Genomic DNA, 17,453 nt, shown 5'->3' on the forward strand with positions numbered 1-17,453 from the left:
ATAGTTGAAAGCTTTGTTCAATCCAAAGCCCCAGCATTAACTCTGGCGCTTTGTTGGCACCTCGTTGCACAATCCAATGTTCCGTATTTCCTCCTGTTCCGCAACAATGTCCGCAACGTGCGAAACCTTGCTTTCCTAACAAAAGTACAGACAATTGTCGCATCAGTAGCCTTCGCTTTTCATTGCTGACCAGCCACACAGACATCTAATGAAATGCGCACGGCTAGGCCTAGTCTTAGCTGTAATTCCGACTTGCGGTAGCAAAATATGTACAAAAGCAGAAAGAAATACTAGCGTTATTTGTTAGGCTTCAGAATCTTTTGCCACAACACCGTTAATTCTAAGTACGGGGTCATCTGTCCGCGTAGAAAAGTGGTGAACTTGTGCTTAGAATTATTTTTATATTCGTTTTTTTTTTGCTTGCTTGCTTGTTTGCTTTTGTTTGGTTGACATAACACATTTTGTACTAGAATCGGAGAAGCTATCCCTTTAGTTCACTACACACCTACTGATAGTCTTAAATAGTTCATGGCTGTCCTTAGGCACGTATGAAGCCTACAGGCACCACCCAGTGCTATCTACGAATTTTAAGGTGCTACCAATAAGTGACGGAAAGCTACGCTAAACTAGACTTTTTTTACTGTTTGATGACATCATCTCTGCTCTCACTTACGTTTCGCATTTTGAAATGAAGGGCGCGCCCGCGTTCTACAGCTTCCTTGTGCTGCTTTCGCCATCGAATACCAATGGATGAGCTTACACCAACACACATGTCTCCCTCGATGCAGCGCAGGTCGCCGAGCACAGCTGCCAACAGTGCGCTCTTTCCACTTCCCACGAGCCCAGCAACGCCGACAAAGGCGCCAGGTGTGATGTCAATGCTGACATCGCTAAGTACCGGCGTCTCCTCCCCAGGTGCCTGCTCTCTGTCTCCGTCCTTGCCGCTCCAGATGAATGAGCACTTTCTGAGTGTCACAGCGCCTATGAACCGGATAGTGTCGTACTAAATAGTATGATAGTTAGCCGCCACTCAAAACTTTGTGCAGTAATAAGTTGTCAACTTTTGCTCAGATATGCGGCAAATTGTCTAAGAGGAAAGTGAGGTAAACTCCAATTCCCCTATTCATATACGCGTAAAGCGCGGAAATTATTTCATTAGACAACCGCTGAGCCAATTTCAATATATATATATATATATGTATATATATATATATATATATATATATATATATATATATATATATATATATATATATATATATATATATAATTTAAATGATGTCATAATTTAATTTATGACATCATCCTCTATTAGAAAAATAGACCAAAATCGGCAACATAAAATAAATTGACGCAGAAAGGTTAAAATTTCGTTTCTGTTCCAAAAGCCGACATCAGAGGTCTATAAGCAGGATCTCTTATAGGGTCTAAAGCACGAAAATACGATATATCAGTGTATCCTTAACTGAATTTATTAGACATTTTAGTTACCTGTGAAAATTTTTCCAGTTCTTCATGGCTTTGATAACTCGCCTGGTACAATATTTATTAGGGTTTTGCGAAAGACGTACCTTGAAATTATTGCTAAACTTTGTAGCGGCGCATAATTTATGTTAGCTTTAGATTATCGATAGGAGCACCTTTCTTATTACTATTGCTGAGCTACAAAACTTTAAATTTATTAGCTGGTTCTTTCTGTTCTTGTTCTTTACATTCTATTGTCGGCATAATCAGAATTTTTTCTAATATATGCTACAAACCGCACCGAATTCAGTGTATTGGATGCCCAGGCGCACAATTCCTCCTTTTCCCGTGCATTTAGCTGCCGCTCCTGAGGCAAAGCTTCCTCTTAAACGAAACGTGTGCAGCACTTGCTTCAATGCAAGTTGTAAAAAAACGCCCTACACGGGCAACGTATACAGTGCAGATGTTGCTATTTTCCATTGTACTTAAGCATAACTGCACAGATCATCCAGTCAGAAGCCACTTTTAAACTCCGACAACATGCGCTAACAAGACATTCCAAGAAGGGCCACGAATAGTTTGTCAGGCTAGTGTGTAAAACATATGAATGCGAAAAATGCCAACATGCTGCAACAAAAGGCCGCGAGTAGCCACAGCAGTCACAAATAATCCTTAAGCCAAGCCACGCCAGCCCAAGACCTTGTTCCAGATTAGCACTATTTGTTGATTAATACCTAGGTGGTGCAGGTACCCCAAATCACGCAGTCGCGCAAAAGATGACTCATAAATTATTGAGTTTCCTTCTGCCGCGGCCGTGCTCAAAAGCCAGCGTTTAAAGAAGAGGCTGCGCTGGCAGCCTCTTCATTAAGCGGCACATTCTGTTTTCTACGCTCCTTTTGCACTACTCGAATGCACTTGTGGAGTAGCAAAGACAGAAGGTCAAGTGGCAGGTAAACAAGGCAAAGGAAGAGAGAGGCTTGAAGTGATCACCTGAAGTGGAGAACAAGCAGTGTCGCTGGAGCCACAAGACGGCTGTTTTTTTGTCCTTTTCTCGATGTGTTGGCTGCAGCGACGTTCCTTGTTCGACCACTATTACGTAATCCTCACGAGTAGCATTCAAGAAACACTAGACTGACAAACGCAACAAACGCAGGTGGTCAGCGAAAACAGAGGCAACGCGGAGAATCACAAACCTTTTTTCAAGTTAATGCTCTGCTTGTTATTATTCCTTTCGCAGGTCTCTTCCTCAGCGGTGAGAGTCTTCGTCATTCTTCGCAAGCCTTCCGACACCTGAGAGGTCGGTACGCCAGAATTAGTAGTTTTACCGGCACTGTCGAAGCATCACCCTCAATTAGGACATACAGGTCTCTCCACACAATACATAAGATGCATGCGTATGACACGTCACGTGAGTGACCGGCTAACACTGGCCAACAAATTCGAGCGCCCACCTGCTGGTAAATGGTGCAATGCCAGTTCGTGGTCTTCTGCGTTCCTAAGGATTTTGCAACTGCAATAGCTGAAAACCGTGGCGTCGGCATCACTTTGAAAATCCGTTCTTCAACTGCTGAAAATTTTCAGGCCTGCACTATGCACCCGGTGTCCGCTATGGGCAGGAACATCAAGTGTAAGGATTTTTTTAGGAATCCACCGACATTTATTTGAAGGGGTTTTCACAGCTACAGTGAGTCACTGAGGTCAGTAGACTTCCCGCACGCGTCGCTTTGCGAAAGTGCCACGTATGATGCCATGGCAGAAGAAAGTCTGTCTCCGAAAATTGTCTAGACTCACACCGTTTTAAAGAATGTCCTTTAAAGAAAGTCAAAAGAATGTCGCACTCGAAGTCATCACGAGTACAAAAACATAAGACGGGTTGTTTGTTTAAAGCTTCACGCGTAGTACATGGGTGTTTTGGCCGTTTCAAATAGGGAAGCAATAGGCTTTCGTAAAATCCGCCTCTAGTCAGAGGCAGCACATTAAAGCCCTGTCGCCGCGTGACAGTTGCAATGGAATTTGCTGCTTCGATGAACCATGACTGCAGATTATACTGTACACAGCTGCTATGACTGACCGCAGGGCCGCAAAGCTAGTAAAGACCTAACTTCTATTTATATGGTGTTGTCTCCTGGAAGTGTCCGTAACTACAGTTTTTGATTAAATCTGGGCCAATGCAACGCCTCTCCACATAAGTAATGCATGGACTACGCGTGAAATAAATCCGGCGCTGAAATTCGGATGTGGTATGATAGCTTGAAATGGCCTGCGAAATACGCACCATACTTCGATTGCGGAGCACAGAAGCCATGTTGACTACCACAACATCCATAATAGACAGCATGTAGAGGGCGGAGAACGAACGCGCTGCTGTCAGTGTAGCCGGCCTGTTCACAGCTGCGTACGTTCCGAGGAGGATTATGGTCATCTGTAATGAAAGGCACTTCGTGATTACCTTCGTGATATTTCGGGAAACAAAGATTGTATTGCAAATGTCGAAATAAGGAAAAGAGTGGGAACGTGCTTGCGCTATACAGTATTCATACAATACCGAAACCGGAGGTGCAGAGGTGCCAGAAACAGTTGTGACCATGGCACCCTGCAGGCGGTGCACGCAGGTTCTTGCCCTGTTATTGCTTTTGCAAGCAGTTTTTTTTTTCATGAATGTTTACAACTTTAGCTATCGCTCATTCGTCAATGTTTTCTTTTTCCTTTTATTTCTTTTTAAAAGTACTAAGTGACCGGTTAGTTGTTGGCCGACAAAGGCAAATAGTTTCACGCAAGGGTCACTCCTATGTCGCTCTAAAACTCAGTGTGCTGCAAGCATAACTGTCACTTGCGCTGTTTCTAATTGTGGTACACAAGTAGAGATGCTTCTCGCTCGTAACAACCGGTGCAGTTCGTTCACGCCGCCTGAAAGTCGGACATCGTGGTCTCACCATGGAACTGGAAGAGTTCTGCAGAGAGTCGATGAAGCCATCGAGAAGGTTGGCGAGGAAGATGAAGAGCACCTCCCTCTCGCGGAGGCGACTCATCACCCGGACAGCTGCGTCTTCCCAGGCGTAGAACTTGACCAGCCGGACACACGACAGAGTGTCGGCCATCTTCCTCAACCGCTCGTCCCGGTGGCGGTTGACGCGCCTCTGTTAATGCAGCGCCCAACAAGAGCGTATAAGGCTCAACCACATAAAAATTGCTGCATGACGCGTTTTTAATGTGTAAGCATTCTTTGGCGAGCTCCCAATCCCTGTCACGCGAAAAATGTAACGCCATGTATCTGCACAAAGTTGCGTAATACACAAAGTTGACGTTTAATCGTTATGATAGTGTAAATGTAGATGATTGGAAGCTTCTAAGTTATAAGGAACAATTTAATGCAAAAAGAAATAAAAGAAAAAAAGAATAGCCACAGAGATACCCAGGGCTCCTTAGAAAATACCTGGGGAAGCTTACAGTACGCATGGGCAAACTTAAATTTTGGGCGTGGGCCAAATAAAATTTGGAAGTGGGCCAACTTAAATTAGGGAGTGGCCAACTTGGAGGGTGGCCAAACTTAAATTTGGGAGTGAGCCAGCCTAAAATTGGGGGTAAGACAACTTGAATTTCGGACGTGGCCCACTTTCTTAAATCGTACTGGAAAGCCTAAAAAGGCACGCGAGCCTTGGATCCCTCGTTGATTATTAAAGATGATACACCATTAAAACACCGTGTACGCAAAATTTGTGAAATCAAGAGACCCAGTGTTGCTAGCAGAATTCAAAGCATACAGAAATCAGCTTACGTCTGTGCTAAAGAAGCAAAATATTCGCATTATATCCATTTATTTTGCGAGAAAGATACGCAAACGCCGGAGGTGCTATGGCGCAAGATAAACGCGTTTATTTACCCAGCCAGATTGCCAGCTATCTCGGATAGCATTTTGAATGAAGGTGCATAGCTATCAAGGCAATCGCTCGCGGTTGTCTTTACAGTGTCTTTGCGCAGCCGTCGCATGACAGCAATGACCAATGTGTTAAGAACCCTCTCTCTGGTAAATCTTTATTGGGAACACTAGCCCGGATTCGCTTTTTCTTAGCCCCAGCTAGTTGCGCAGAAGTTCTTCCTTATCTTAATTTAATGAAGGATAGCAGAACCAAAGATGCAGATGGAATTCAAGCAGACCCCGTATAATACGTCCTTGACATTATTACCCCAGTCGCCACACGTATTTAAATCCTTTTGTCAAGCGGTTTTTCTTTTGTTCCTAAAATGGTGCAGACTGCACGAGTGATGCCAACATTTAAGCACGGTGACCAGAACATTTTAAATAATTACCGTGCTATATTAGTCCTCCCGGTTTTCGCCAAAGATATAGAGAAAATAATGCACTCCCGAATCATATCGTACCTTAATAAGCATAACCTTCTTCAAAATTTGCAGCACGGTTTCAGAAAGCATCGTTCCATCGATGCGGCACTAGTTACGCGAAAATTAATTACCATGGAAGCGCTCAACAGCAAGGAAATCATAATAAGTCTGTACATCAACTTTTCAAAAACATTTGACCTCATTAATCACCCCCTTCTTTCAAAGCTCCAGAAATACGGCATCCGTGAGACAGCACATGCGCTCCTGGAGTCATGCCTTACACGCAGAACACAGTGCGTAGATATCGACAATGCGAAGTATTCTGTGCAGACTTTGCAGAAATTTTGCTTTATAATTCACTTGTCTCCTCCCTTCTAGAGTGTAGTATTGTGTAGTGCACAACTGTGGCTACAAATCTAAAAAAAAAGCTGCATATCCTTCAGAAGAGTGCACTCCGGTGTATGGCCCCCCAAATGTCCCTTACCTCTACCTTTCAAATATGATATTTTACCGGTGTTTTCTTTATTTGACTACAAACTAACGATGATGTACAAATGCTTACTCTGTTATAACGAAAATTATTTTCTCTCTTTAGCGAGTTTGGAACAAAAAAACTGTGTGTAAAGAATATGAGGTTCAAAGAACCATGGGCTGTGCCCACCAGCAGAGTATACGGTTACACACAATCATTACGTTACACGATGCCTGTACTAATAAATAAACTATTCAAGGAGGACTTTCATCCTCTGTGCGCTTCTACTAGAGCCATTGGAGAGGTTTAGCTTGTCCGGTATTCGGGTAAATGCAGGCGGACAGGGTGTGGAGTCGGAGGCGTAAACAAGGTGTGGGGTCGAAGGCCTGCATGGTGCAGCCACCGCGTGGCGCATAGCTCAAAAAGACAAAAACAGCTAATGTTACAGTAACTAAGTGTACTTCAATTTGCTGCGGATGTAAATTTTTGGCAGCAACACGATTACACCAGTGCCGAAAATTTACACCAACAGCGAAGTAGAATACGCTCGGTTGTTATTATTTTTTAGGTTTTTAGTGCACGAAAAGGGACGAGAGACTGAGGTACGACGCGGACACAGCGCCAACTTCCAACAATTGTTTCCTTCTACGAAGCGGTATACATATATATAGGTAACAGACAACAGCGTACGCATGCGCATATGTACTGGTTTCTAATCAAATGAGACAGCAACGAGACATATGTCACGAAAAGTTAAGATGATATCGAAGATGAAAAAACGACCATGCATAGCCAAAAAAAAATTTTTTTTTTGTAATTGCAAGATTAAAATGCCATCTACATCAAGCCACCCTCTTGTCCCGTTTAAAATATCGAATTCTTTTTTTGAAAGATCTATTGAAGGCGCGCTAACACAAGCGTTCCCCAAACTAGCGATCTTCGCCGCTTCAATAATCTCACGTGTTGTTTGCGTTGGGCTTCTTCCTATCACACCACAGTGCACTGATTATAAGTGGGACTGCACCCACGCTTTCTGCAGTGAAAAGCCAGATAGATGCCCCACTCCTCCAGTTCGAACATTATTTACGTGTTCACGCAACCTATCATTTACGCACCTTCCCTGTTTGGCCGATGTATTTTTGCCGCACGACAGGGGCAGTTCATTCACGATATTGTTCTCACAAAGAGCATAGACTTCCCTGTGATTTGTCCGGCAATTGTTCTTCTCAGAAACACAGTAGCTGGCCTTGCACAAGTTGGATAGCTTGATTGGCTCTGAAAAATGACGCTTACATTTGCGTTATTGCCAATGTTCTTCAGTCTGTGCGAGATATCGTGGATGTACGGTATTATTGCGCGTTTCTGCTTCACTCGCGCAATTTCCGGTGAAGTAAACTTCTCATCCTGTCGCCCGTGTTTTGCGGTCTTAAGGAGACCTTGGAGGGGTGAACTTAAGGAGAACCTGGAGGAGTGGGGCATCTGGCTTTTACCTACAGAAACCATGAGTGCAGTCCCATTTATAATCAGTGAACTGTGATAGGAAGAAGCCCAACGTAAACAACACGTGAGATTATTGAAGCGGCGAAGATCGCTAGTTTGGGGAACGCTTGTGTTAGCGCGCCTGCAATAGATCTTTCAAAAAAAGAATTCGACATTTTAAACGTGACGAGAGGGTGGCTTGATGTAGATGGCATTTTAATCTTGCAATTACAAGAAAAAAATTTTTGGCTATGCATGGTCGTTTTTTCATCTTCGATATCATCTTAACTTTTCGTGACATATGTTTCGTTGCTGTCTCATTTGATTAGAAACCAGTACATATGCGCATGCGTACGCTGTTGTCTGTTACCTATATATATGTGTACCGCTTCGTAGAATGAAACAATTGGAAGTTGGCGCTGTGTCCGCGTCATACCTCTGTCTCTCGTTCCTTTTCCTGCGCTAAAAACCTAAACGCTATGGAATACCAACATGCCCAAACCTACGCTCTTTCATGTTTTTGTCTCTTTGAGCTGTGCGCCACCAGGTGGCTGCACCATGCAGAACGCTCACGTTTACGCCTCCGCCCCAGCGCCCCGTCCGCCTGCGTTTACCCGAATACCGGACAATCTAAACGTTTCTATTAAGTGTTCTTGTTGGGACAAACTGTCCTGGTATAGCAGTTTCCTCTTACTGTATTATTCGCTTAAAAGTTTTTTTTGTTTTCAATTTCTCTATGCAATATAATATCAACTCCTTGTACGCGTATTTACTGTGATCAGTGTTCCAAGTATTTGTCGTACTGCTGTACAGCAGTACAGCTGTACTGCTACGTAATAGGGAGTTTTGGTATCCTTGTGAAGTCGCTACTGCGACTTTTAGTCCCGTCTCCTCCTTTTTGACGAAGCAAACTAAAAGAAATTAGAATGGAATGAAAATTTGGGGTGGGACAAGTATAATTTTAGGGTGGGCCGACCTGAATTTCGGGATGGGCTGACTTGAAATCTGGGTGTGGGCGAAGTTAAATTCGGAGGTAGAGCCAACTCAAATTTGGGGATGGGACAAGCTGAAATCTGCAGGTTGGCCAACCTGAAATTTGGGTGTGGGTAAACTCAAATTTCGGGGTGGGTCAACTTAAATTTGGGGATGGGCCAAGTTGAAATCTGGGGGAGAGCTAACTTTAATTTGTGGGTAGGCCGAGTTGAAATTTGAGTGTGGGCCAACTCAAATTTGGGGCTGGGTCTATTTGACGTTGGCATGTGAGCCAACCTGAATTTAAGGGTGGGTGAACTTGATGTTTGTGGCTAGGGAGTGGCTCAACTGAAATTTTGGGGTCAGCCAACTTCAAAGTTTGGGTTGGGCTTACTTGAAATTTGGGGTTGGCACATCTGAAATGTGCGGCTGGGCTAACTTGAAACTTGGGGCTGGACCTACTTAAATTTGGGAGTAAGCCAACTTGAAATTTGGGTGTGGGCTAACTTGAGATTTTTTGGTGGCCCAATGTCCAATTGAATGCTGCTGAACGTCCTTCGAGTAATGAACACCTCGCGGGCAAGCGAGCACGTTTAGACGCGTGGCGCGTTTTCATTGGGCCCCATGGAGGCGCATTCAGAACGCAGGCGAGAGGCTCTGCGGTCAAATAATGCGCGCATAACAACAGCGAGGGTGACACGGCACCGCGGCGATGCACTCTGCCCTCAACTGCGGCGGCTGGCGTTCACCTGTCGACCGCTCTGCTCCGTCGAGGCTCGATCGCATTGAAGGGGCAACGCGCGCCGAGAAAATTTCACCGTTGCCTACTGAAGCCTAAGCATTGTTTGCCACCGGAAAGGCCATGGATAGACGCGGATAAGCTTGGAAAAGCAAGTAAGCAAAAACGAAGCCGAGCCAAACAATATTTACGCATGAGCAGACAATTCGCAGAATTTCTGTAGTTTTCTTAACCAGATGAATGTGTTTAATGCAGATGAAGAACACAAGATACACGCATAAACTCGTATTTAGCTAAATACTAGAGTATCAGCAATAAAACTGCAATTTCGACGAATTGGAAATTCTTCATTTCAGTATATAACAGCGCGGAAAAACCAGGACAAATAGGAAGAACGCACACACCACAAGAGCTGACGACTTGCAACTGCAACTTGAAACTGAAGGGTTTAAATTGATGTATTCACAGATATCAACAAGTACAAACAGACACGGGCTTTTCTCCATGACCAGCATTTCGTGCGCTGTTATAAATCAAAATTAACAGCATCAACATTCACACCTACGTGCCCAAAATAATACTTTGGTACGACAAATTTCTTTTTTAATCGAGTTGTAACAATATGGTGTAGGTTCAAGTTCCCACATATATCCAATACGATCGAACTAACTGTGATTATGTCCGTCTGATTTTGCCTTTTTAAGGCGAGATGATTGCAATGTATACCGAGTGCTCAGGCTATACAGCACTTGATAAGGGTGGCTCGAGCGATGAACTTGCCCTCCGTATTTGGAAAACTAGGTGCGTTTGTATCCAACGACATCCCACCTGCTCCTCTACTTTCTCCTTTTCCTCCTCCTTGGCGACACTGTTTGTACTGTTTTAGAACACAAACCCTAATGTTACGTTTCTATGACACTACGGGGATAGAATGGTAACGACGCTTGCGACCGGGGCAGATATGCATGCTAATCAACAGTGGTGGTCACCCAGCAGGCCCCAGGTGCATCGGTGTGAATCTATAGTAGCTTGATTCTGTCGTAATAAAGGCTACGTTATTAAAGTAGATATACGCAACGTGTTAGAACACATCCAGCCTTCAACAAACCTGTAACGTTTATCAGTGGGGCAAAGTACTTGCCCAAAGTCCTGTCTGCACTTTCGAGGCCGGGACGAAAAGAGTTAGAGATGCCAGCTGCCAGGCGATGCAGCCGATGACGGGCAGAACACCGACGCGCTTGGCCAGCATCCACAAGACCAGCGGAAAGCAGAGGAGGCCGCTCACAGATTGGGAGATCACAATGGCAGCGACGGTGAGCTGCTCGCAATCCACTCCCACCAAAGAGACGAGGTAACCGGTGGGAGTCTCCGCAAGGGCGCGGGCGCTCATGCGCGTTGTCTGAAAAGGGAAAGAGTAACAAATCGACGCTCAATACGAACAGCATTCTTTAACTACTTCAGCCATATTAAATCTATCTATCTATCTATCTATCTATCTATCTATCTATCTATCTATCTATCTATCTATCTATCTATCTATCTATCTATCTATCTATCTATCTATCTATCTATCTATCTATCTATCTATCTATCTATACTCTTACGCCAAACCAGTGACCGAAGTTGTCTATCATATTAGGTCATTATGTGGTCGTGATGCCGCCGTGGTCGTTCCATCGTCGTCATTCCCGCTTCGTGATCTGACTCTCGTCATGCCGTCGTCGTTCCACACATCTGCGATCACCCAGTGAACCAAGTTGCCTACCAACTTGAGTCACAGGGTATATGTTTTCGTAGTCGTAATGCGATCGCAGTCGTTCATCATTGTCATCACAGCTTTGCAATATCGTCATTGTAACTTCAATATCCGGCTCCCATCATGCCGTCGTCGTCACATAGTCGTCGCCGTACTGTCGTCATCACGCTATCGTCGCCATGGTGTTATCTCACCATCATCACTTCAGTAACGTCATCCAATTGTCGTCACACGATCTTCGTCAATCCATCGACGTCATTCATTGTTTCTCATTCTATTATCATTATGCTGTCTTAATTCAATCGTGATTATGCCGCTGTTGTCATGCCATCGTCATCATTGCGTTATCGTCAGACAGATGCTATCATGCTTCCGCTGTCCTACCGTCGTCGTCATGCCACCGGTGGTCGCGCCATCGTCATCACCCCAGATTCTTCATCCGCTTTTCGTCATACGCCGTGGTCACGCCGTCGCCGTCATGCAGACTTGGTCATCTCATTGCAGTCATGCCGTCGTCGTTTCACTGCCCTTGTCGGCCCCCATCGAAATCATTCCTTCTTCCCATTGCACTGCCACTGCGTCGTCGTCACGCCGCTCTGCTCATGGGCGACCTTGGCCAGCGAGTGCGAGCGGACAGGGACGACATCGGAGTACGTGGCATACAGCCGAAGCAACGAAAGTCTCAGTATTACCACTGCACGCGTCAAATAGATGTTACTTCAGGCAAACGGTCTGTCGCTACATTGCTCGAATGCTATTCGCATTACTGTCGACAGTCACTATGAGATGAGCCCTGCCTTAATTCTTATTGTGCAATGTGCAGAATGTTCGGAAGAACGTGCGTCTGGTGTACCTAGTCACTTCAGCTCCCTCCCCTTCTTCTCCCCCCCCCCCCCCGAAATAGAAATGACACAATACGAAATCGAAAATATTGCTCTTAGATCTCACACGTGCCTCTTATTACACTATATACGTTATGTGCGCAAACCCGGGGGGGGGGGGGGGGTATTCTGTAAGAGACCACTTAGTTTTGGCGGCTGCTGGTTGAATGCAGCTGTACGAGCGAGGAGGAGACGAGCGGCCCTAGCCAATCAGGAACGGCCGAAATAAACATTCCAGTCCGTGGACTGTTACAGAATGCCTCCCCAGAAAGCGTATATCCTTTACACGATGCATGCAGCGACATCTGCATACGTGCTTACTGCAACATGGGCCTAACGTTTATCCAAAAGTTTTCGTCTGTTTGTCTGTCCTTCTTGCCGCTTGCCTGCAGCAAACGGCCACTGCCAACTCTCCTGCCCTCTCTCACTACAGCTCAGTTGTTCACGTTCCTCTCCAGTCATATAACCAGAGTCACGAACACCAGGCGCGGTTACATTCGTGTGGGAGAAGTTTTAATTTTCCCAAACTAAAATAAAACGCTGTGAAGCATAAGGCGCGACTAACCTTCGTGAACAGCGCTGCTTCCATGAGGGCCTTTAGTTGTACGGTGCATCGCAGGGATACGTAATCCATGAAACCAGAGAGAAACACGTCCATCACGCAGCTCGATACAAAGAGCACGGTCAACGCTCGATCAGGCTGACGGCTGAAGTCCTCAATCATTGCTCTAGAAGGAGATAATTTCTCATGCACTTTATGGTACATAAACTGCGCACGAAATCCTTCTCGTGGCGCGTTATTTAGGCTGTTTGACAATTGGATGTCTTGAATGGACATCAACTAGACAAATCTCGGATTCGGGCGAAACTCGGCTCAACAAGACTCTTGGCTCGTTAAACAAACAGCACCAGAAAGAGGACTGCCACACGTGTAGTGATAAACTTATTATGTGAAATGCACACTAGAGCAGAAGCGACAATAAATTAGTCAAGGTGAAATTAAGGAAAATGCTCCAAAAATGTTCAAAGCATATACTGCACCTAAATATTACCTAACAAACTAAAGTTATGCATATCCCAAGCATTATTTCGTACAGGAGCAGTTCTTTCGTAGCTGTAAAAATGCCCACACACCTGGAGCAGGATCAGCGTCGTGCATCAAAAAGACAGAACCGTCGTCCGATGGCGTCCTACCTTTCTTTCATAATTCTCAAGTAGACAATGACAATAAAATCAAGTTCAAGTTTATTTACCAGACAATATGCTGGAAGGTCCGCTGGGCTAAAAGCCGTAAACACGGCTTGACGGGGCCCAGGTGACAGGGCAGCGGCTATACAATGTGCACAGGAAAAGGGACTGAGATGCGCCGTTACAAAGGCAAAAATGAAAAAAGATGTTGATTACAATGCATAATATAACATTCATAAATCACACAAATACACTTGAAATACGATGCACATAAAAATGCATATGCAAATTTCGACACATAGTACCGCATATTTACCACTCAGACAAACACACTAAAAATGCTGCAAAAAAAAATCATTGTTTTGATGACCGATTTGCAAGCAGCATATATGTTATATATAGTAGATATCTATAGATACTGAATCTTTTACTAGCAAACAATAGAACAAAAGAAAGAACGTAACTGTTCTTTACTGGAACTAGTTGTGTTTTCATGTGTTTAGTGTTGTTGGGACGTTGTATGCCAAAGTTTGATACTTATAAGTTGTACGAAATCGAGGTATATACCATATATGGGTGTTTCTTGTAGGTACTGTAATAACACGACGCTCTAGACATGATAAGGATGTAATAAAGTACGAGAGTTCTCTGTTTGAAAAGTTGAGCGTATTCAACAAACGGTTTGAGTAAATGTTGTGAACCCGAACTATACTGAACCTTTCAAACGATTTGCAAGTGGTTCCCAGAGGTTCAATGTTTCCAATGTAGCGAATTATCATTTTTTGTACAACAAGTATCGACCATGTATCGGTGTTTCTTGTAGGTACTGTAATAACACGACGCTCTAGACATGATAAGGCTGTAATAAAGTACGAGAGTTCTCTGTTTGAAAAGTAGAGTGCGTTCAACAAACGGTATGAGTAAATGTTGTCAACCCGAACTATACTGAACCTTTCAAACGAATTGCAAGTGGTTCCCAGAGGTTCAATGTTTCCAATCTAGCGAATTATCCTTTTTTGTAGAACAAGTATTTTATTTATATTTGTTTTTGTTCTTGTGGCCGAAATCAACGTACAATAATTTAAATGTGAGTCAAACAATGCGTGATATATTTGAAGTTTGGCCTTGAGTGGCAGCAGACTACGGCAGCGAGACACGACTCCTGTTACAGATGAGATTTTCCTACATAGGTAGTTAACGTGAGCATCCAAACTTAAGTTCGACGAAAAGTAAACCTTAAGTATTTTATGCATATCAACAATATATATTCGCTTTGAATCAAGAATTGACGGCTGGTGAGTAGGCACTATATTATGTTTAGCATGAAATATAACAGCTTTAATTTTATTTGGATTAATCTTTAGTCTATTGATTTTTGACCACGAGGAAATCTCCGAAAGTACGTCGTTAGCTCTGGATAATAAATGAGGCAGGTTAATGTCAGAGATAAGTATCGTTGAATCATCTGCGTATATTACGCACTGAACTGTTGTGTCCATGTTCACGATATTTTTTATATAAACATTGAACATCATGGGACCCAGAATACTCCCTTGCAGTACACCGCAAGCGATAGGTAAGAATGACGAGCTAGATTTATTAATGTGTACACTCTGGAATCTATTTTCAAGATAAGATTCTAGTAAAGATAAGCAACTACCACGAATGCCATTTGATTCTAGTTTGTGCAAAAGAATGCTGTGGTCGAGGGAATCAAAGGCCTTGCTGAAATCTAAAAAAATACCGAGTTTGAATTCGTTTGTTTGTTTTTTTTTCAATGCGATAAACTATAGCTTCTTTCAGTGTCAGCAGTGCAGTTTCAGTAGACCTGCCGCTTCGAAAGCCAAACTGTGCATCTGTGAGAACCTTAAATTTATTGAAGAATCGCGTAATTCGATCAAAGATAATTTTTTCTAGGCACTTAGAGAAGACAGGAAGGACATAAATAGGTCTGTAATTACTTTCTATGTTACGATCTCCTTCCTTAAAAATGACTGATATTCTGGCTCTTTTCATAGCTTCTGGAAAAACTCCAGATTCTATAATTAAGTGAAAGATATGTGCAAGAACTACTGTGATGAAATGTATAACGTGTTTTATAGGAGAGATCTGCAAATTATCGGCATCGAGTGATTTAGTATTATTTAAGCACATAAAAGTGTGACACACTTCATTTTTATCTGTTCGATCAAGAAAGATGTTCTGCTTCATATTTCGGCATCCTGTAGCCAATTCCATATGTTCATTACATGGAGTTACTGCGTTTAAAAAGTGGTTGTTGAAGTGATATGCGAGTGATGTGCCAGTTAAATCGCGACCGCCAAGTGTTACGGATTCAGGCAGAGCATGTTTATTTTAACGCCCAAGTATATTATTGGTGAGCTCCTAAGTGGCGTTACATCGTTGTCGAACAGCATTTTCAAAAATACGACGATACGACGGCGTCTGAGTTCTGCGTTTAGTCCATACCGAAGTATTTTAAGTTCTTTCAACACGTCCATAGAGCGTGTGCGCAAGAATGAATGATAACAGATATTTTTACTTTTTATCATCTTCAGGTGACCCAAGGTTTTTTAGACTTTTTCACAGGTTTGAAAGTTTTGAAAGGAAAATGTTTCGCGTAGATACGAATAAAAATTTTAATGAAGTCTTCATAAGCAGTGGACCAGCTTTGATTCATCATGTCGTTTTTGAATAATTCAGTACTCTCAGCTGTTATTTGTTGAATAATCAGCTGCTCCTGTCGTAAATTTTTATCTAGTGGTTCGTTATCGTAATTTAGAAAGACAGCACAGTGGTCACTAATATCAGATATGACAGTACCTGCGCTGTAGACAATAGTGTCAATATTTGTCACGACAAGATCTAAAGCCGATGCTGTGGAGCATGTAATACGAGTGGGCGTCGTAATTAAGTTAGTAAATCCAGTGGAATTTAACAGGGTGTTTAGTTCGCGGGTGACATTGCTTTCTGCCATCATATGAATATTGACATCTCCTGCAGAAACCAGGTGTAAGCTGTTATGGTATTCCAATATTGTATTCATTGTACTCCAATATGAAATAATACGCAATTTGATCAATACTTAATCTAGAAGCGCTGTCGTTTCAAGCTGTTCGAGCAGTTTTACGTGCGGGAGTGTGGCGCCTTCTCTGTGCGCTCCTCTGACTCACAGCGCGCATTGAGCTGCAGGCAGAACATAGCCTCCGAGATAGCCAGCTCATAGCGGGCCTCCGACGTTTTTCCGAAGTGTGCGTGACGCACCTCCACCAGTTTTCACGGGTGCGGAGGAAACGCGCTGTTCTGCAATGAAGGATTAATCGGTGCTACCTTACCTCTGAATTTCTGATTATTGCCCCTACCAACACGTAGATCAGCGTTTCAACCAGAGGCTTCCATCGGAAGCGCAGGAACAACTTTGTGCCAACCACAACTTCACCGAAGAGAGTTTGTTGTGAGGTGGCAAGGGTGGCGCTGGCTGCGGCTGTCGAAGCTCAATCGCGGCTCGTGCGAATGAACCGTGCGCGCAGACCGTGTCAAAGCGAGCGGCTTCGCATTGCGTCAGCATCTTTGCCAGTGGCACATGGAGAGGAAGCGCCGTCGTCCCTGATACGCGATTGGCTCGCCGCGCATTTGATAGCGCTGTAATACGACAGCACACGAGCGCCGTCACGTGGTTTTTTTCCATATTTCGCAGGCTTTCCTTAAACGCCGAAAAACAATCGCCACACCCCATGTGCGTTGCCACAAAAAACTGGGTTGGTCGTTTCAAAACCCCCTTTACAACACAACGAAACGCACCTCGCCCTAAAGCGAGTATTAAAATCTTTGCATAATGCATTTTGGTTAATTACCTTGTAGCGGCACCCGCATCGGCGTCGCTCGCGGCTACACGAGGCGCGAGCGTCTACGTCATCTCTCGTGCGACGCCGATGCTGCTGCCGCTACAACCTAATTAGGCGGAATATAAAAAACACTCTAAAGAGCGTCACCAACAGCAAAGCATATGCCGTTGGTTTCATTCAGCTGCGGCTAACCACTTCTTAAATCCTTGGCAAAAGTTACGTGAAACACCCTGTATAAACCTTTCCTAAACCGTTTTTCCATATCATATTTTTGTCTATACAATATTGACAGGCGTACGTTAGGGTACACGTAATC

The 17,453-nt window shown here is 43.9% G+C and overlaps 1 protein-coding gene across 3 annotated transcripts in view; it reads right to left on the reverse strand.

The window, feature by feature from the left end:
• Positions 1-17,453, reverse strand: part of LOC142589532 (ATP-binding cassette sub-family C member 2-like) — a 125,202-nt gene that overhangs the window by 75,271 nt on the left and 32,478 nt on the right. For 2 of the 3 annotated variants that reach the window (XM_075700955.1, XM_075700953.1), the window contains exons 9-14: positions 12,670-12,832; positions 10,609-10,866; positions 4,398-4,601; positions 3,740-3,886; positions 2,658-2,754; positions 674-981 (exon numbers count right to left, since the gene is read on the reverse strand). In XM_075700955.1, coding sequence (XP_075557070.1) covers positions 674-981; positions 2,658-2,754; positions 3,740-3,886; positions 4,398-4,601; positions 10,609-10,866; positions 12,670-12,832 — 1,177 coding nt within the window. The remainder of the gene's footprint in view (positions 1-673; positions 982-2,657; positions 2,755-3,739; positions 3,887-4,397; positions 4,602-10,608; positions 10,867-12,669; positions 12,833-17,453) is intronic. The other variant, XM_075700954.1, reaches the window with a different exon arrangement.

The sequence above is a fragment of the Dermacentor variabilis genome, chromosome 8 (assembly GCF_050947875.1).
Source record: "Dermacentor variabilis isolate Ectoservices chromosome 8, ASM5094787v1, whole genome shotgun sequence".
Lineage (NCBI taxonomy): Eukaryota > Metazoa > Arthropoda > Arachnida > Ixodida > Ixodidae > Dermacentor > Dermacentor variabilis.